This window comes from Sesamum indicum, linkage group LG3, assembly GCF_026168435.1.
Source record: "Sesamum indicum cultivar Baizhima isolate 11 linkage group LG3, ASM2616843v1, whole genome shotgun sequence".
Lineage (NCBI taxonomy): Eukaryota > Viridiplantae > Streptophyta > Magnoliopsida > Lamiales > Pedaliaceae > Sesamum > Sesamum indicum.
Genome location: NC_142659.1, coordinates 25801911 through 25823221, shown reverse-complemented (window position 1 = coordinate 25823221; position 21311 = coordinate 25801911). Strand labels below are relative to the sequence as shown.

At 33.9% G+C, this 21311-nt stretch overlaps 2 protein-coding genes and 2 non-coding genes across 5 annotated transcripts; all 4 read left to right on the top strand.

The window, feature by feature from the left end:
• Nucleotides 1-1430: 1430 nt before the first annotated feature.
• On the top strand, nt 1431-6196 carry LOC105158785 (putative UDP-glucuronate:xylan alpha-glucuronosyltransferase 3). Of its 2 annotated transcripts, XM_020692698.2 has the most exons (5): nt 1435-1582; nt 1684-1803; nt 3688-3897; nt 4078-4715; nt 4976-6196. In XM_020692698.2, exons 2-5 carry the CDS (start codon nt 1748-1750, stop codon nt 6004-6006), a joined length of 1935 nt encoding a protein of 644 aa, XP_020548357.1. In that variant the 5' UTR covers nt 1435-1582; nt 1684-1747; the 3' UTR covers nt 6007-6196. The 2 variants fall into 2 exon arrangements, with proteins under 2 accessions (XP_011073953.1, XP_020548357.1); XM_011075651.3 differs by having other exon boundaries at nt 1431-1803.
• Nucleotides 6197-10012: 3816 nt separating this feature from the next.
• On the top strand, nt 10013-10085 carry TRNAA-AGC (transfer RNA alanine (anticodon AGC)). Its single transcript has one exon. It is a non-coding gene; the product is annotated as a tRNA-Ala (tRNA).
• Nucleotides 10086-12949: 2864 nt separating this feature from the next.
• Nucleotides 12950-20373, top strand: LOC105158784 (uncharacterized). The gene is given in 6 exon segments (XM_088878153.1): nt 12950-14473; nt 14475-14775; nt 14778-14810; nt 14915-15261; nt 17404-19846; nt 20018-20373. Coding segments are annotated over 6 exon segments (4989 nt in total). The 5' UTR covers nt 12950-12964.
• TRNAA-AGC (transfer RNA alanine (anticodon AGC)) lies at nt 15937-16009 on the top strand. The gene has a single exon. It is a non-coding gene; the product is annotated as a tRNA-Ala (tRNA).
• Nucleotides 20374-21311: the final 938 nt, after the last annotated feature.

Sequence of the window (21311 nt, the reverse complement as noted above, 5' to 3'; positions counted from 1 at the left end):
AATTCACATTAACACTCTTTTAGAGACAAAGAAATTACACAAACTCTAGGCCTCGTTCGTTTATGTAATAGAATTTATGATGTGGAAAGAAAAATAGAATGATAATTAATCCCACTATCCATTATATGTTATTTAGTTTGACATATTATGATGTGTGATATCTTATGTGATAATATAATCTGTATCCAGTTGAAAAGACTACAAAATATGATTAAATCTAAAAAGACCATTATAGATTTTTATTTTTTTTTCTTTTAACATTCTAATATGTTAATAATCATAAAAAAATAAAAAAGAATCTCAATGTTTACTCAAATACAATTTTTAAAACAATAATTCTTGTGGAACATTTTTTTTTCACATTCATATAAACCCTTTTATCTCCCATAGGTAGAGTGGGGCATCAATGCTAGCATATATAATAAACCCTTTTATCTCCCATAAATATGAAAATGAAAAAGACATGAAGGAGCCAGGTATGCTAGTTGGGACTTGAGCCAAACATGGTCTAACATTATTACAAGACTTCTTTTTTATTTCTTATTTAATTACTACAAGTATTCATTAGGGCACCTAGAACATAGTGCGTCCCACCGACAACATACACATGCCTAAATTTATTTTCTTTTATTTCCTATTATTTAAATATTAAATCCCAATTAAAAATATTTACTTGCTTCTATATGTTAAAAATTTGTGTCAACATGTAATGTACCACATGAAAAGTTATTCCTTGTATTTTCTTTTCAAGTGTTTAAGAAAAATATAAATTTAAAAGAAATACTTTATTTCTCAATTAAGATACTCCAAAAATATTATATATATATATATATATTTTTAATTTGTCAAAACTAAAAAGTTTGTACTAAGAAATCCAGTAAGAAAAATACGAACGTGTAAATATTTCACCTCCTATTTTGAATTGTATTTTGTAGTGCTTAATACATTTAAATAATTTTAATATAGAGTCGATTGGAATTATTTCGTTCGAATTCAAACCCTTTTTTATCAAACGCAACATTAAAGAATTTGTGAAAGTCGAATAAACTTTGTGTTCTGGACTTTACTTTCAGTAAGAAAAATACTGCGATAAGTGGCAGTATATTTCGAAACAAAAACAAAAATAAATTCATACAAAAAAAAATCTCATTCACAATAGCCCACAAATTTATTTATTTACGTATATCCAATCTTCAATCATGCGTATCGACCCAAAAAAATATTTAAATTCTACATATATCTTATTTACTATTTTCTATTTCCTCATTATTTTCTTTAAATACTTCAAATAAGCCCATAATTTTTCAAAAAATAAATAATTACTTCTCTATATATAAAATTCTAAAATAATGATGTTGAACTTTGAAGCATGCCAATTGCAGTGCTCAAAGACTTAGCCAAAGAATGTATAAAAAGAACACCTTAATTTTACTTACTTTATTCTGAGTTCAATTCAATAAAAACACACAACCTCCTCTTATCTCACTCGCTGACACCAGATTCTTCTTCTTTGGCATTTTCTTCCGCCTCAGATCCTTACTCCAAGAACGCCGCGCAAGAGAAACTTCCCCCTTCTAAATCTGTGTGAGCGCTGTTTTCGACGAACTGTACAGCCTTGAACTCTGGAATGCTGCTGTTTTTTGTTTTTAATTATTGTATTACTTGGATTTGCTGTGTTTCAAGGTTGAAACTGTGAGTATTTTGAGATCGGATGTTGCCGCCACTAAGCTAGCACTGAAGTTCGAATATGAGAGGCTCATCGCCTACTTCGGGGGAGCCCCGACATAGGCTCTCCTTCAACAAGTAAGCATAATATATGAAAAGCTTTTTATTTTCTCCAATTTTTCTGTTGTGGTAGTATCTGTTTGTTTGATTGTCTTTTTTGACACTTGAACTGCGCCAGTAGGTGTTGGCTTGATGAGCTCGTTTCTAAGTGGGTATTCATCATTACTGCAGAAAATTCCGGCGGGTTTTTGGGGTTTTGCGTGTATGCCTTTTGTTTTTCTTTAGGTCTTTATTAGAGTATGGACCGCCATGATGTTTGTAAAATCTGGTTCGTAGGCTAGTTTGTTGTTTGTTCTTCATTATGTAGGTGTAGAATGTGGAGCCTTTTGGGTTGTGGTACTGCTAGATTAATAGATTTTTCTGCTTTTGAGCTTTAGATTGTTATCGCATTCTGTAGCTTCGTTGCCGTTCTTGGAAGTTGTGTGGAGCACGTCGTTCTTAGAGTTCTTTAATCATTAGTTTAAATGTGATTAGCAATGATTTGTTAGCGATTGGGTGGGCGAATTGGTGGTTGGAGGCATGGAAAAAGTGTCCTGTTTTCTTGAAATTTTAAGTCTTTAGGTTCAAAATTTTAAAACGCAGACCTGTTTTAAATATTGATGTTAGGAGTTGAATTTTTCAGTTTCACGTAGAAACTGTCATGCTTGTTGGTATTAACAATAGTTGGTCGGGAAGTTGCTTCTCTTATCTTATTTGGTTCATTTTTCAAGTAATTAGGAATGAGATGTTACTATAAAGTTAACCTTTGATTTTGACCCGAACAGCTTTCTCTTGAAGGCCAGGGATGCAGAGAAGTGATCTTGTAGGCTTTTTTGTTTAGCAACTTGAGCAGATTTCGACTGTAATAGAAACATTTGTTGTTCTGCTAAACCTCTTATTCCTGTATGATTATAGAGGAGTATAGTAATGTTTCGGTTCGAACTTAGTTACGTAAAGGGGATAAAATGTTCTGGATTGCTATCAATGAATAGTGTTTGCTAGTATATGCAAGCACTCGATGTTTTGGAGGAGGTGAATGTTTTCATCTTTTAGCCTGTCTGCTATAGCCCTCTTGAAATTGCATCCTATACTTATTGTTAAGTGTTAACTTGTTTGATTGGCAGCCCCTGAATACCGGAGAAAACATGATTCTTTACTCCATGTAGCTACTTACTTTATATCAGTAGAAATGACTGAATGAGCGTTGGAGCAATCAAACTCGGCCAACCGATGCATTTGATTCAACTTGGCCAGAGAAATTGGTAGTTCTGTATGCTGTATACCATAAAAAAGATGCCTGAAAATGAAGAACTATTAATGATAACTTGCAGAGGGCACATTAAGTTTGTGTGAAGATATTGAAGGGCAGGAAGCATTCTCAAGTCGATTACAACTCAAAGACACAGAAGGACTCTGACCCTTATTGAAATAATCCATTCAAAGCTGATACTTAATAAGAAAAAGAAGAAGAAAGAAAAATTAATGAACATGAGCAGCTACAATTTATATTCATCACTTCGCTCGACATTGCCAATTCAACAGATTTTTTTTAAGCTCCTTTACCCTGTTAGGGCTTTCATAACTGCTCCCTCTCATTTGAGTATTATGAGTTAAAATCTGTAGGCAACAAGTGGACCGAGTAGAGAACCAATGTGTTGGGTATTCTTGAGAATGTTCATGTTGTCCATCAAAATCGTATTGGAAGCATAGAGGATTTTCTTTGGTTGTTGGATGGAATTGAATGGATAATCTCATTGCTCTAATTTTATGAGAGCTATACAATATCTCTTGCTTCCAGTATGGCTTGCAATTTTGAAATTGGAGTAAATCAATGATTTTTTAGTTTAACTGTTTTCACCCCTTCACCCTAGGTATTCGATTTTTAGCTGAATACTTGATCTTATTAGCATGTTTGTGGTTCAGTGAGGATACAAACAAAAGAAGGTTTCTGAGAAACAAAGCACTGAAAGATGGGGATAGGTCCCTTTATCTTTCCAGTCTGGGCAGAATATTCAGCTGCAAATTCCCTGCACTGAAGCTTGTGATGGTTATTATCGTTATTGGAGCATTTTTCACACTCCTACGCTCTCCATCAATTCATGAGACAGACCATATATCTGGTTTTCATTCGAGGTATCTTCTATCTTTTGGTTTCTCACTTATTTGTATATCATGTAGTGTTATCACCTCAAATAGAGGTTTGGCATGAAAAAACTTCTTTGTCATTTGTACTCTGATCCCATTACTTGTGGCTCATCTTACAGAAAGAAGCATGATATCTTGTTTTCTTTCACTTGTGAAACTCGATTGTAGGTCAAGCTTGGTAGATAAATGGATAAGGGATAGATTTGGCATAGATCAAAGTTATGCATCAACTTTAGAAATCAACTGGGATGAAATTGCCGATGCTATTGAGAAATTAACTGACAGAGATGAGTATAAGGGAATAGGGCTGGTAAATTTCAACGAGCAAGAACTTGATCAGTGGAAGGAGTTACTGCCAGATGCAGAGCATGTTATCCTTATGATGGATTATGCCCCACACAACGTCACTTGGGAAACATTATACCCTGAATGGTTAGATGAGGAAGAAGAGTTCGAAATTCCCACTTGTCCTACTCTGCCCCAAATTCACTTCCCAGGTAAACCACGGCTGGACCTTATAGTGGTGAAGCTTCCCTGTGATAAATCGAGGAACTGGTCAAGGGACGTAGCTCGTTTGCACTTGCAACTTGAAGCTGCAAGGCTTGCTGCAACAGCCAAGGGGTATCATCCTGTCCATGTTCTTCTCATTACCGAGTGTTTCCCAACCCCAAATCTGTTTACTTGCAAAGATCTTATTGTAAGAGAAGGCAATGCATGGCTGTATAATCCGGATTTAAATAAATTGAGAGAAAAGCTCCATCTTCCAGTCGGGTCCTGTGAACTTGCAGTTCCTCTGAAGACCAAAGGTTGGTGCTAATTTTTTGATTCATGTACATATATTTCAATTGATATGATGCTCATAAGCAAAATCATATGACAAGTTCTATTGTACTTGCATTGTGACCGGTCATTTTCCTTCAACCGTACACTAACTACTAAATACTGCACGTGTCATGCAATTGGTTGCCTTTGGTGGAATCTGACACTAAATTTTCCCGTAAAATTCTTATACTGACTTCCAACTTCATTTTAACAAGTAATAGCTGACACCAATTTCTTTATGCAGAAAACTGGCATTCAGGTAACGCAAGGCGAGAAGCATATGCAACAATTCTGCACTCAGCTCACGTCTATGTCTGCGGAGCCATTGCAGCTGCACAAAGTATCCGCATGGCAGGTTCGACCCGGGATCTTGTGATACTTGTAGATGAAACTATCAGTGACTATCACAGGGGAGGCCTTGAGGCAGCTGGATGGAAAATCCATACAATTCAAAGAATCAGAAATCCAAAAGCTGAACGAGATGCCTACAACGAGTGGAACTATAGTAAATTCCGTCTTTGGCAATTGACAGATTACGACAAGATCATATTTATTGATGCAGACTTGTTAGTCCTCAGAAATATTGATTTCCTGTTTGAGATGCCAGAAATTTCTGCCACAGGAAACAATGCTACCCTCTTTAACTCGGGTGTCATGGTCATCGAACCATCAAACTGCACATTTCAGTTGTTGATGGAGCACATCAATGAGATCGAGTCCTACAATGGTGGAGACCAAGGTTATTTGAACGAAATCTTCACGTGGTGGCATCGAATCCCCAAGCACATGAATTTTTTGAAACATTTTTGGATTGGCGACGAGGAAGAAAAGAAAGAAATGAAAACTCGTCTATTTGGTGCTGATCCTCCGGTCCTCTACGTGCTTCACTATTTAGGCTTGAAGCCATGGTTATGCTTCCGGGACTACGATTGCAACTGGAACGTAGATATATTGCAGGAATTTGCCAGTGATGTTGCTCATAGAACTTGGTGGAAGGTCCATGATGCAATGCCGGATAACTTACAAAAGTATTGCTTGCTTAGGTCCAAACAGAAGGCGGCATTGGAGTGGGATCGTAGGCAAGCCGAGAAAAGTAACTACAGTGATGGTCACTGGAAAATCAAGATTCAAGACACGCGACTAACTACTTGCTTTGAAGAGTTTTGCTTCTGGGAAAGCATGTTGTGGCACTGGGGTGAAACAAACTGGACAGACAACGGCACTTCAACGCAGCCACCTCCTGCAATCGAAACGGTATCACTCTCTTCTTTGTAATCTTCCGTTTCCTTTTTCCATACATCCGGATATTTACCGTGTGATAGATAGATAGCTGGAGCCTCAGACCAAATATTACTTTTTGGGTTAATATTCTAGTGGTAGATGTCTCCTAAAATATATATGTATACAATATAGAAAGAAATCTGTTGGTTCTTGGAACATCTATTGGATCATTTCTGTTGATGAATTACCTTCTTAGATAGGTAAGTTTGTCTCAATGATAATGCCAAATAAGTCATTTAGTCCATGAAATTGTATTTTTTGCTTGCTCCCAGAGGCAGATAACAGTTAAAAGAGTATTCCCTCAAGACAGTAGAAACCCTTAACTGTTAAGGCTATGTTTCAATCCAAAAAATACCAACATATCGTCAGATGAATATTGGTTCGCCAAAAATCGTTGAACGAAACTATGGATAACACTAAAAGTTTCATTAATAATGCTAGTCGTCGTGGCACTTCGTTCCTACGTGCATATAATAAATAATTTTTTTCACTTTAAAATATGTTATAAATAAGAGTAAAACAGTACATTACATTAATAAAAAGAAAAAAAGAAAATAATTTATTAATTTTTGAAAAGTCAAATAAGTTAATTATTTGTCATGAATGATATTTTTGACTTTACAAAAAATTAGTGCGGCGGTGTCATTAATCGTCGTTTGTGAGTGTGATATTAGTATAGATAGTTATGGGTTAATAAAATCGTTTTCCTTTGAGGTTTCGTGTAGTTATACGTAAACCTCTTATAATTTGGAAAATTACATTATTCCTGATGTTTATTAATTTATGTCAAATAGATCATCTCATTAATCAAAATCTACCAGATTTGTCGATATTAGTAAAAACATTAATCCCGAATGACTTATTATTGAATTATTGTAGGTGAAACAAATCTTTTTCGGTCAAACTAACCTTATGAGGGTGAAGATATAACTCCTCACATGCATTCGCATGTGAAGATGTACAGGGTTGTTTGGTTAGGAGAAAGATGTTTGATCTACAGATAAATCAGTCATAAATTAATCAGGGGATAAATATGAATTTTCATTTCGTCTTTTTCACTAATATTAAAAAATCAGTGAATTTTAATTAATAAAGGACCTATTTATTACTCTTTTTATACAAATTATATTTATTTAATTTTTCTTTTTTTAATAATATTTAAATAATTAACCCATCGTGTATGCGAGAAATGAAAGCACGAACCTAGGCGTCAACAAAGTAATGTATGAAAACAATTGCATAAATGTGGGGCACGTCATTTTTCTTGTCCTTCTTTCCGTTATTAGAATTAAAAAAATAAGTCAGTAATTAACTAATCAAAGATAATTATAAAATTTATTCAATTTTGCTAATTGTTAATAAGAACAAATTTTGATAATTGAAAGATTTATTTATTAAATAAAAGCAAATTCAAAAGTAATTACACTTAGGGAAGAATAGGGTAGTCATTTCATAAAAAAATTGAGAAAAATTGCCACTTTTGGAATGAAGATGCCCTTTAAACCAAACTTTAGGTAAAACATTTCTAGTAATGAACCCTGAATAAAATCAACATACTTTTTGGGACTAATTGTGAGAGGAGCTAAATCTGATGACCTCTCATAGGAATAATGATTTAATTTAAGCCACGAAAATAAACAAGTCTTTACTGCGATTATTTTGGTTACTTTAATTTAATTTTGGTCTCGTACCTTAAGTTGTTTATCATTTTTATATCTTTTTAATTTTATAATTTTACTTTTTTTTTTTCATTCGATTTCACCCATATTGCTAGAAAATTCATGTGCCTCTTGCGTGACATTTTAAAATTAGGGTTTTGTTCCTATTGGTCTATTTTTGACAGTATTTTTGTCCTTTAATTTTATAGGCTAGTGTTTTAGTCTTACATCTTTTTAATTTTCACGATTTCAGTTATTTTTTCGTTGGAGTTCACCATTCCGTAACAGTGAAGTTGAATTTCGGCGAACAAGATAACTGAAATCGTAAGAATTAAAAAGATGTAAAACCACAATGCTATTCCCAAAAATTAAAAAATAAAAATACCAAATAACTTAAATTATATGGCCAAAATTTCATTTAATCCATTTTTAATTTATGCTTTGGACAGTCTAATTTATTTGAGCGGGGAAGTCATCAAGTCTTTGTCTTCGTCCTCAGTCAATTATAATAATTACAATTCAATTAAAAAAGTAATAAAAGTAGTTAAATGTAATTATGAAAGTCTTTATTAGTCAAATCCACACAATACATAATTATAAGGCGCTGGTTTCATACCATTAATTTGCTTCACTTAGAATCAAAACATATATATATATATATATGCAATATCTGGCAGCATAATTTTTAATAATATTTTTATTTTATTAAAGCTTATAATTTATTTTTTTATATTATAATTTGTCATTGCCTTATAACTTACCATACAAAAAATGTCTGATAACTTCTTTTAATTCATTAATTATTAATACATACTTTACTAAAATTAAAAACAAAATTAACATTTTGTACAATGTTATATTGATGACAATAATTATATATACATGCAAAATAAATACTAATATGTTATTTCAATCAACAATAAACTAATTAAGCAAAATGAGAGTAAATTTAATTTTTGAGTAGTTAATTTAACATGAATAGGGAAGTTGAAGAATATTTTTGGTATTAAAAAAATTTAGTGTAGTGGTATCAAAACTACCACTTTGAGTTGGGCCGCGCATTAGATGACGGTCATGAAACCAACTGCCAAAAGGTTGAGCCTGAAATGTTCCAAGTTGAGGATCTCGATATTTGGTATCGAGAGTCCTATGGGGACTTGCACTAAGAGTCGCATTCAATTAGTGAGTACTGTATTTCATCGGTGATAGACGCGAGACGTCTATGCAATCTTAGTGGGTTGATTGACTAGGTGTCGTATCAATTGAACTGACTCGTGGGGATTGTCATTTTGAAAGCGTTGGAGGCTTGATTGGTAGGACTTGAATCCCCAGTTCTGATAGTGTGAGAGTAGTCCTCAAACTTGAGGAATCAGGACAGTTACGTGCATACGATGATTGTATTTTGGATCTGCATGAGAAGTGATTGTGTCACAGACATGATCTTCATAAGCCTTGTCCAGTGCAGTCGGAATATATAGCGAGGACCGTAAGTTTCAAGAAGATGATCCGTCCCCTATCAATATGTGACAGAGGTATTTCCTGTACACTTGGAGATGAGTTCATGCTTTATGAACCTGTGGTCACAGTCATTTTACGCTTTAATTTTAATTATTATACGTTTTTCGTTACCGCTTTCGCTAGCACGTTCGCAGGCCGTACCACGCGATCCTTTAAGGTTGTTGTAATTTATCCAAATAATTAATAACAGTTCTTTTGTCACTACTTACTGCTAATACCAAATTTTGAATAATAATAATAATAATAATAATAATAATTTAATATCATAAAATTCATTATTGTTACAAATAAACATTTCTTATCACTAAATTTATCAAAAAATTTATTTAATTTTTTTTATCACTAATCTTTTATTTTTTGTAGTGTGGAGCAACAAGTAACAAAACAACAAATAAAACGAATTTAATCGCCACTGAAAATATATATTACGCGACTCCATTTTATTTTTTCACTTGTAATTATTAATGATAAAATTATCACTAGCTATAAATAATTTAACATATCTATATATAATGATAATACAATATTTATCATCACTCTGTCGTCAATATATACGTGTCCACCAATTATTTTAACTTTATAAGCAACTTCTTATCATTAATTTCTATTAATATTTTTATAATAATAATAAAATGAAATGAAATTGTTTTCCTTTGCACATACTCTGCTTTTCTTTGAATACTATTTTTAGTTTAAATAAAAAATATTGCCTTCCACCTACCTTTGCAGAATGGAAACGGAAATTTGTTCTTTACAATTTTAAAAATGAAAATAGGGTAAGGAAGAAAGTACCTGCAAGATAAAATTAAGCTTTTCGAAGCAAAGGGGATGTAGCTCAGATGGTAGAGCGCTCGCTTAGCATGCGAGAGGTACGGGGATCGATACCCCGCATCTCCATTTATGTCTTTTTTTTCTCCATTCCGAAAATTAAATTCCCAAATAAAAGAAAATGATAATGATGAAAAAAACCAGTACACTACAAGAAAAATAATTCAATAGTAATTGAAAAAAAATATTTATTTGTTAATTATCTCGATGCTGATTTTAACATTAAATTTATTGTAGCTATTCAGCTATTTTCATGCAGTAATAGGCTTAATTGCATTTACTTCTCTGTATATAAAAGATGGTAGCAAAATACAAATACTAATTATAGGAAAAACAAAATTGACCACTGCATTATCGAAACTTTCCGGAATATTACATGGACTAGCTTTCGCAATGCCACAGAAGCAATTGTTGACATTGCCGCATAAACAATGTCATTCGCAACACCATATAATTTTATTAGTTTTTGCTGACTGTTTTTTTTTTGAAAAAGGGGGAAAGATTTTTTATCTGTTTTATACTGACTGAATTTTTTTTTCTGTTACATAAGCACTTATATAAAAATAAAATGTCAAATTACATAAAAACAAGTTTTAAATTTATATTTTATACTAACTTGCACAACACGACAGTGGAGGCTACGGCAGTGTCTTAAATTTATTATTATATATTTTACAACAAGTTTTATATTTATAATTATATATTTTGTAATAAATAGTGTTATATGATTTAAAAATGTATTTAAAGGGTAAGATTGGTTATGAGGACATTATGAAAGCAACATAAGAGTTTGATATAAGCTACTGTATTGGGAGTGGAGGCTACGGCAGTGTGTAGAGAGCAGGCAGAATTGCCCAATGGAAGAGTTGTTCGAATAGTCAGCATCGCACTGCCCTGTCTGAGCCCTAACCCCAAATCTGGGCCATCCATGGAAGGTGTCTCAATTGCCGGGCCTCTGAGTACCGTATCCATGTCCGAGTTAATGAATTGAGATTTGAGGGTATCTTTGTTGAAACAAAAAAAGCTAAGTAAGATGTTCTCCAAATTGCCATTTATGTGTACCAAATAGTTTTTCTCACTCTCTTTTACTCATCCCCTTATTTTGTTCCTTGTTCATCAACTCAGATTGTCTACTTTATATTAAGAAAAACACGCGAGCACTCTACTTGTGATATTGCAAATGAGTAAATTATTTTTCTAAAATGAAATAATAATTTATCTTGTATTTTTTAAAATACAGCAATTTATTTTCAAAATAAAGCAATTTACCTCCACTAGGAATAATATAATTTTTCGCTACGATTAATTAGTATAGCTAAAAGAAGCAAATCGTGGCAAATGCGCATCAACCACGTCTTCGCAACGGTCATTAGCAGTTGTTTCTGCAGGTGTAGCCAAAATATTAGCCATGGCAGATATTTTGGCTATGGCTAAAAATCATGGCGAATATTAATTAATCGTGGTAAAAATTTAAATAATAGTATTGTTAACCACAATTTTTTAGCCTTGGTCATTTATAGTGTAGCGAAAATTCAATTTTTTTTGTAGTGCTTTCCTTTCAGGAAGGTAAATTGCATCATATTAAAAACTATAGGGGATAAAATTGTTATTTTTCTTATGGGGTTAATCAGTAAATAAAACATTTCACATTAATAGTTTAAAAACAAAAGACATCAAGATATGATGATAAAAGAAAAAAACTGATGATACACAAAAATAATATAATAAAAATAAATAACATTAAAAAACATAGCAAATCGTCCAAAAAAAAAAAAAAAAAACTAAAACTAAAACACGATCAAGTTTATTAAAATAGAATTCCAATACAAGATAATCAAATATAATAATTAGTAAATACAAAATGAAAAATTCCCGTTTTAAGGATTCAACTCTTTATTGGGTGAGTTTATTTACAGCACCACACCAATTACCCTTTTTTAAATAATTAATTAGAATGTATTTTTATAAAAAAAATTATAAATTAATATTTGTATCAATATTGTGTATAAAAAAATTAACAAAATGTGTGTTTATTTATATATATTGTGCATAAAAATTGATAATAATCATATTGTAACTTTACTCAACATAACTACACCAGGTAATATTTTGTATACGATATTAATAATAATATTAAATTAAAATTAAAATTTTAATTAAAAATATATTATAATAACAGTAATTTTTTAAAAAATGAGTTGGTGTCGTTACTTCGAGTAAGTCACCTAAGATACTTATTGTCAATTTTTTATTAATATTAATAAACAGATTTTTTTTTTTATAAATGGCAAAATAATATTGTGTGTTTAGTAATATTGATTGTAATTTAGAAAGCCAAACTTAATTAGTGGGCATGTGATTAAGTCTCAGTCTTCGTCCTCAGTCAATGCTTTGAAACTGAAACCTACTAACTACGCGTTTCTAAAGTCATTGGTCTTACTCATACGTCTTCGTCCTCCATCGCGCGTTTCTTATTAATTAGCTTCCTCCTTAATTCTTCACTCAAAATATAAAATCCAAAAATTAAAATTAATTAGTTAGATTTGACAATAATCGATACAGATCCAACGATTACTAAAAAGTAAGGACAATAATAATTATTTTATTAAATATTATTTTTAAAATAAAATTTATGTAAAATTTTAAATTACTATAAGAAATTTTTAAAAAAAATATATTTTATGAAATAAAATAAAACATATAGGGAATAAATAAGAAGGACATTTTTATGATATCAGAGTCAAAATGTATTTAAACCCAGGTAAACACAAATACAAGTCATTCTATTACTCTCCGAAGAAGAAAATTTAAATTTGAAAACTAACTCCCCTTCCCCTCTTGACTTTATGCTTTCGTAAAAATAAATTTCACATATTATAGAAAATAAATTTCATTTAGCCCTATATATATATATATATGCACACTTGTCACTTAGAATCTGATACAGGATGGCTTCTTTGTTTGCTATTTGCTTTCCTGGACGCACAGCCGTAGTATTCCTAATTATTGCATCTTCTCAAACCACAACTGCATATTCAGAAGCTGAGGCCCTCAAATCAAGTGGGTGGTGGAGTTCCCATTACACCGAAAACATCTCCCATCATTGCCAGTGGGCAGGCGTAGCTTGTGACGGCGCAGGCCATGTGGTGAAAATAGCGCCGCCGTCGACAGTTCCATTTGGTGTTTGGCTCGGGGGTCCGTTGAACAATTTAAATTTTCTTGCACTTCCACACCTGCATACACTTGATTTACACTCCCTCGGGCTCACCGGAATTATTGCTACTCAGATTAACGCACTATTAAAATTAGTATATCTTGATTTATCAATTAATAATCTCACGGGTGCTATTCCTATTCAAATATGTGCACTAACAAAATTAACATATCTTGCTTTGTTATCCAATAATCTCACAGGAGTTATCCCTACTCAAATAGGTGCACTATCAAAACTAGTACGTCTCCATTTATCATATAATAGGCTCACGGGTGCTATCCCCATTCAAATATGTGCACTATCGCAATTAATATATCTCGATTTGTCATTTAATAGTCTTACAGGTGTTATCCCTACTCAAATAGGTGCACTATCGCAACTAATATATCTCGATTTGTCATACAATAGTCTTACGGGTATTATCCCTATTCAAATAGGTGCACTATCAAAACTAAAATATCTCAGTTTGTCATTCAATACTCTCACGGGTGCTATCCCTACTCAAATAGGTGCACTATCAAAACTAGAATATCTCAGTTTGTCATTCAATACTCTCACGGGTGCTATCCCTACTCAAATAGGTGCACTATCAAAACTAGTATATCTCTTTTTGTCATCCAATAGTCTTATGGGTACTATTCCTACTCAAATAGGTGCACTATTACAACTAACATATCTCGATTTGTCATCCAATAGTCTCATGGGTGCTGTTCCTACTCAAGTAAATGCACTATCACAACTAATATATATCAACTTGTCTTACAATGCTTTGGAGGGTCCTATTCCAAGTGACATTCGCTGTGAATTGCCCAAATGTGATTTATTTCCAAATGGAAAGTTGTTCAATAAAGAGGAAAGCCATAGAAACTACACCTCAATGTTTGTCCCGCTTGCAGTGTTCTTTGCCTTGTTAGTTGTTGTTGGAGGTTTGCACTTGTTCAAAACCAAAGCGAAGAAATCCAACGTAGAACAACGTGTTACGGAGGAAGGAGATATATTCAAGATATGGAATTTCAACGGAAAGATTGCGTATGAGGATATTGTGAAGGCAACAGAAGACTTTGAGATAAGCTACTGTATTGGGACGGGCGGCTACGGTAGCGTCTATAGAGCCGAATTGCCTAATGGAAGAGTAGTTGCTTTGAAGATGCTTCATAGATTGGAAGGACAGAATCCGGCATACGACAAGTGTTTCAGGAATGAGGCTGAGATTCTACAAGGAATAAGGCACCAAAACATTGTCCAGGCTATTCGGCTACTGTTTGCACAAACGCTGCATGTTCCTCATCTATGAGTACGTGGAGAGGGGCAGCCTGTTTTGCATATTGAGATACGAGAATGAAGCCGTGGAGTTGGATTGGGCGAAGAGAGTGAATGTGGTGAAGGGAGTCGCTCATGCGCTGTCGTACATGCACCACGACTGCAATCCACCGATTCTACACAGGGACGTTTCCTCCAACAATATACTCTTGGATTCAAAGCTCCAAGCACGCCTCGCTGATTTTGGCATTGCTAGATTGTTGGATCCTCATTCCTCCAATCAGACACAACTTGCGGGAACTCGGGGTACATTGCCCCAGGTATAACTTACCATATTTTAAACAATTAGCTCGGTTAATATAGAAATCTTGTTTTATGCATCCTCGTTTTCTTATTGTTGTCGGCATGAATTTTGATTATGCAGAGTTAGCATACACCATGGTTGTTAACGAAAAATGTGATGTTTATAGCTTCGGTGTGGTGGCTTTGGAGACAATGTGTGGTAGTCATCCAGGTGAATTCATTAACTCCATGGGGCAACGGTCTGGTGAAAACGACATAATTCTCCAAGATTTCATAGACAAGAGACTGCCTCCACCCGCAAACATAATGGTGGCCTCAGATGTGATTCGGACAGTCAGCATTGCACTAGCATGCTTGCATCCTAACCCTAAATCTCGACCCTCCATGAAAGAGGTGTCTCAAGAACTTCTTGTTCGTAAGCCACCGAAATTCACCCGCCCTCTCAATTCCATATCCATGCTTGAGTTAATGAATTGAGGGGAGAAGAAAAAAGAAAAAAAATAGTTAAGGAGGTCTCCAAGTTGTGATTTATGTGTCCAAATAGTTTCGCGGATTCCTTTTTTTATTTTTCCCTTGTTTTGTTTGTGGATCAATTCCGAATTCTCTATTTCAATTATATTAGTAGTTTTTTTATCACTAAATTTATTAAAAATTTTATTTAATTTTTTTTTATCACTAATCTTTTTAGTATAAAACAACGAGTAACAAAACATCAAATAAAAAAAAATATAATCATCACTAAAAATATATATTAAGTGACTCCATTTTATTTTTTCACTTAATATTATTAATGATAAAATTATCACTAGCTAGAGATAATTAAACATATCTATATATAATGATAAAACAATATTTATCACCACTCTCTCGTCAACATATACGTATCACCAATTATTTTAACTTCTATCATTAATTTCTATTAATATTTTTTAAATAATGATCAAATGAAATGAAATCGTTTTCCTTTGCACATACTCTGCTTTCTTTGAATACTATTTTTAATTTAACTAAAAAATATTGCCCCCTACGTACCTTTGCAGAATGGAAACGGAAATTTGTTATTTAAAAATTTTAAAAATGAAAACAGGGTAAGGAAGCAAAATTGAATAATTCAAGATAAATATTATGTTTTTAAAAGCATAAGGGGATGTAGCTCAGATGGTAGAGCGCTCGCTTAGCATGCGAGAGGTACGGGGATCGATACCCCGCATCTCCATTCCGAAAATTAAATTTCCAAATAATAGAAAATGATAATGCTGAAAAAACCAGCACTCCTACATTGACTACAAGAAAAATACGCCAAATATGTTGAGTGGGAATGTCATCAAGTCTCTGTCAATGCTTTGAAACCGAAACCCACTAACTCCGCTTTTCTTAAGTCATTGGTCTTACTCATACGTCTTCGTCTCGTTTCTTATTAATTAGCTTCCTCCTTAATTCTTCACTCAAGCTATAAAATTTAAAAATTAAGATCAATTGGTTAGATTTGACGACTTTTACATAATCTAATGGTTGCTAAAAAGAAAAAATAAATTTTAATAAATAAGGGTATAACGGTTATTTTATTAAAAAAAATTAATATTGTTACTTATATTTAACGGAGATGAGCGATTGAGCTACATTTTTAAGAAAATAGAGAAGGTTTTTTTGCCTATTTTTAAAATAGAAGGGGAGTCTTAGTGAATTTTTTAAACACATGAAGGTTTAAGCAAAAATAAAGAAATATTACATATACAATCATGCCTGAAAATTCGTGCTGACAGAATACAGGAGTATGACATTCTAGGCCTATAGAATAAAGAACAAAACATTATAATATGCAAAAATATTACAAGTACACACTTTGAGATATAAATTTCGAGCGATGAGGAAGAAATTTTTTATCAATTTAAAAAGAAAGTACTAGGAAAACAAAATCATTACAAAAAAATAAGAAGAAGACGTTAATTACCAAGGATCAATATGAAAACCAAAAAAAGAAAAAAGAAAAAGAAAAAGAAAGGCTAATGAAGATTATATTATGTTGTATTGTTATCTAAATTTAGTATTTTCAATTTGTTTAGTTTTCCTATGTAGGAGGATAATGTTTTAAATTGAGGAACCTAATGAGAATTCATTTGTTTTTATCAAACTTAATTAATATATTAAATATCAAAATTATAATATTATTAAAAAAAATCATAGAAATTGAATCAGCTTTGTGGGGCAGAGGAAGTCAATTATTACTGTGTTGCCAGAAGGTGGACGTGATCCTGAATGTGGATATTTCAGACACAAATGTTGATAAAATAATAAAATAATACACTTTTCTTCATAAAATAATAATTCGCCCATTTTCAATACCACTTTTTTTGTTTCACAGGAATACATTACATTTAATTCACAAAACCAACAGTTGTAACAAAGAGGAAGAGTTGAAAACAAAAGTGTTGATATCATGGTTGGTCCCTCACCACCCAATTTAGTCAAATACTTGCTACCAATTATTCAATGTACAATAATGTCTTCACTTACATACTTTGTCAACCATTCATCTTATGCTTCCATTCTACAGCAAATAAGACCAATCAAAATCCTTTGATAACATATGCAGTAGTCGGTAAGACTTAGATGGCTTCATTATTTGTTCTTTGCATCACAATCACCACCATACTCCTCATGCCTGCGCACCCCACAACTGCTGATGACTTAGAAGCTGCGGCCCTCAAGTCCACTTCCTGGTGGACTGCTGATCACACCGCCAACACCTCCGATCACTGCAGGTGGGATTTCATAACTTGCGACGATGCAGGCCACGTTGTCGGGATAACTTGGAAAAAATACGATCGAGGCTTAGGGTCATTGGACGTGCTAAATTGGCTTGCGCTTCCGCGCCTTGTTAAAATTCAGCTATCCGGTGTTTGGCTGCATGGTGCGATCCCTGTTCAGATAGGTGCACTGACGGAGCTGACTCATCTCGATTTGTCCACCAATAATCTCACGGGTGAGTTTCCTGTCGCGCTCGCCAAACTTACTAAACTAGAAAGTCTAGTCTTATCTGAGAACGGTCTCTCTGGTCCTATTCCGCCTCAAGTTGGAAATCTTAAGAGTCTTGTTGTTTTGGATTTGAGTGCTAACTACTTCAATGGGATCCCTCGTTCGCTAGGTGAATTGTCGAGTTTGAGTTATGTGGACTTGTCGAATAATGATATTAGTGGTGAGTTGCCTCCTTCAATAGGAAACCTTACAAAGTTAGAGACACTTGACTTGTCATATAACCGTCTTTCTGGTCCTGTTTTCCCTGGGATTGAAAACTTCACCAGGTTGGCGGTTTTGGACTTGAGTGTAAACAACCTCATTGGTTCTCTTGTTCCGGTTGTGGGCCGGCTGACCACGTTGAGATCTTTGTCCTTGGGTAGTTTTTTCGAAACTAATGGCGGTTCAATTCTTGGTGAGGTAGGAAAGTTGTCCAACCTGGTGGTGCTAAACCTTATGGGTAGCAATGTCGTTGGCCCGATTCCTTCCACGTTATTCCATTTAACTAATTTGGAGACTCTGTCCTTGGCTGGTAATAAAATCAATGGTTCCATTCCAACAAACATAGGGAATCTTACAAGATTAGTTGATCTAGACCTTAGTTCTAACGAAATCACGGGTACGATCCCTTCCTCCTTATATCGACTAACCAGTGTGAGCTTCTTATCTCTATCTTCAAACCAAATCAGTGGCCACATAGAGAACGGAATTAGCCAAATGAAAAGTCTAATGGATCTATACCTTTCAGACAACCGGATAGACGGTGTCATCCCAAATACACTTGTGCAGTTGCCTCAACTTAGACGTCTCGATCTTTCTTCAAATCAACTTGCAGGCCGAGTACCACTTGAGATAGGAGAACTATCAAGCCTCTCCTTTCTGAACCTCTCCTACAATAAGTTGTCAGGCGGCATCCCTTTCCCATCTAACGAGTCAACATGGTCCCATATGTACATTTTACAACTGCAACACAACAACTTGAGTGGCACCATTCCTCTCCAAATCACAAAGCTCCCCTTCATTGGCCTGATTGATTTAAGTGGAAATTCAATTCAAGGACAGATACCTTATGAGTTTGGAGTTGGTGAGAGTGCAGGCTTTCTTGGCCTCAATCTTTCACATAATAACCTCTCCGGCCTAATCCCTCAGTCTCTGTTCCATTTATTTACTATCGACTTGTCTTACAATGCTTTGGAGGGTCCAATTCCAGTTGAAATTTGGTGTAAATTCCCTAAGAAGGTCTTGTTCCCGAACGAGAAGTTACTTAACGACTCCGACAACTTTCCCTCTTGCAACGAGAAATACACTGAAGAAAGGCATAGAAACTACCTCGCCATTTTTCTTCCACTTGCACTATTCCTTGCCTTGTTGGTTCTTGGTGGAGGTTTCTACTTGTTCAAAACCAAAGCCAAGAAATCAAAGCCGGAGCCTCTTGTTACTGAAGAAGGGGACATATTCAAGATATGGAATTTCAACGGGAAGATTGCTTACGAGGACATTATTGAGGCAACACAAGACTTTGACATAAGCTACTGTATTGGGACTGGAGGCTACGGCAGTGTCTACAGAGCAAAACTGCCTAATGGAAGAGTTGTCGCTCTGAAGAAGCTTCACAGCTTGGAAGGCGAGAATCCGATGTTCGACAAGTGTTTCAGGAACGAGGCTGAGATTCTACAAGGAATAAGGCACCAAAACATTGTCAGGCTATTCGGCTATTGTCTGCACAAGCGCTGCATGTTTCTCATCTACGATTACATGGAGAGGGGGAGCCTGTTTTGCGTCCTGAGGGACGAACAGGAAGCTGTGGAGTTAGATTGGATGAAGAGAGTGAATGTGGTGAAGGGCGTCGCTCATGCGTTGTCGTACATGCACCACGACTGCGATCCAACGATCCTGCACCGGGACGTTTCCAGTAACAATATACTCCTGGACTCAAAGCTCGAAGCTCGTCTATCTGATTTTGGCATTGCTAGACTGTTGGATCCTAGTTCATCCAATCTAACACAAATTGCAGGAACACAAGGTTATATTGCACCAGGTAAATATTAACATCATTTTAGTTTCGAACATTCTTCGACAGCTTATTTCCACCAAAGTCATTGCAAACACCCTTTCGTCCCTCCCCAAAGATATATATATATATATATATATATATATGCCTAATGCCATTGCTTTTCTCATTCTTGATCTGCCGATTTCTCATTTGCAGAGTTAGCGTACACCATGGTTGTCAACGAAAAATGTGATGTTTATAGCTTCGGAGTTGTAGCTCTGGAGACAATTTCCGGCAATCATCCGGGGGGATTCATCAACTCCATGGCACAACAACTTCGTGAAAATGACATAAGTCTCCAAGATTTCCTAGACAAGAGGTTGCCTCCACCAGCAGAACAAATACTTGCCTCCGATGTGGTTCGGATAGTGCGCATCGCGCTCGCTTGCGTGAACCGTAACCCAAAGTCTCGGCCGTCGATGAAACAAGTGTCTCAAGAGCTTCTCGTTGGCAGGCCACCAATATTCGCCCGCCCTCTCAATACCATATCCATGTTGGAGTTAATGAATTGATATTATAAATGAACAAATTATCTTTCAATAAAAAAAATACTGTAATAGCAATTTGTATCTCTTTTTTTTTTCAAGAATAAAGCAATTTACCTCAATGTGATATTATAAATGGGTAAATTACCTTCCTATGAAAAATTAATAAGAATTTACCTATTCGTGATATTGTAAACGAGCAAATTACCTTCCTATAAAAAATTAATAGGAAATTGATTCATTTTAAAAAAAAATATAGAAGGGTAAATTGCAAAATAATTTGTTCAGTTGCAATATCACAAGAAAGTTGCTTGCATTTTTCCCTTACGTGCAAATCTACATTTTGAGGTTTTTTTTTTTTTTTTGGTGATGTTTGATTCATTTTTCAATAATTAAATTTTAATAGTCATTTTTTATATAAGTCACAATTCGTAGCTTTTACTCCCATTGTAATTATTCTTTCCTAATTCATCATGCGTATAGTTTTTAACTTCATCTACATTAAGTATGAGGTTGATTTTGAAATTTAATTAAAGTATGTACTTATATAATTTATAATTATAAAATTATAAATTCAAATATTATACTCATTTTTGTAAATACTAATTATGTTAATATATGCATATACAGTGAGATTTCAGACCAACCATGACAAGATTGATTATTTATTTAGTTTTATATAAATATATTTATTCATTTTTTTTTAAAAAATGAATCTTTATATATAGAATTTGTTGTTGTAAAATTCTAGAAAACTTCAAGTAGATTAGATGTGCGAGAAATCTTTGTGCGCGGATGAGAAAATCATCGATCTCATATGTCATTGAAAATATATATCTTAAATATGTATTTATTTACATAAAAAATAATTTATTGACTGAATAAACATAGAGATAATATTTTTCTTCCGAAAAAAAAAAAATGAACCGAACAACCAAATGGACTAATCTATTTAAAGATTTGTT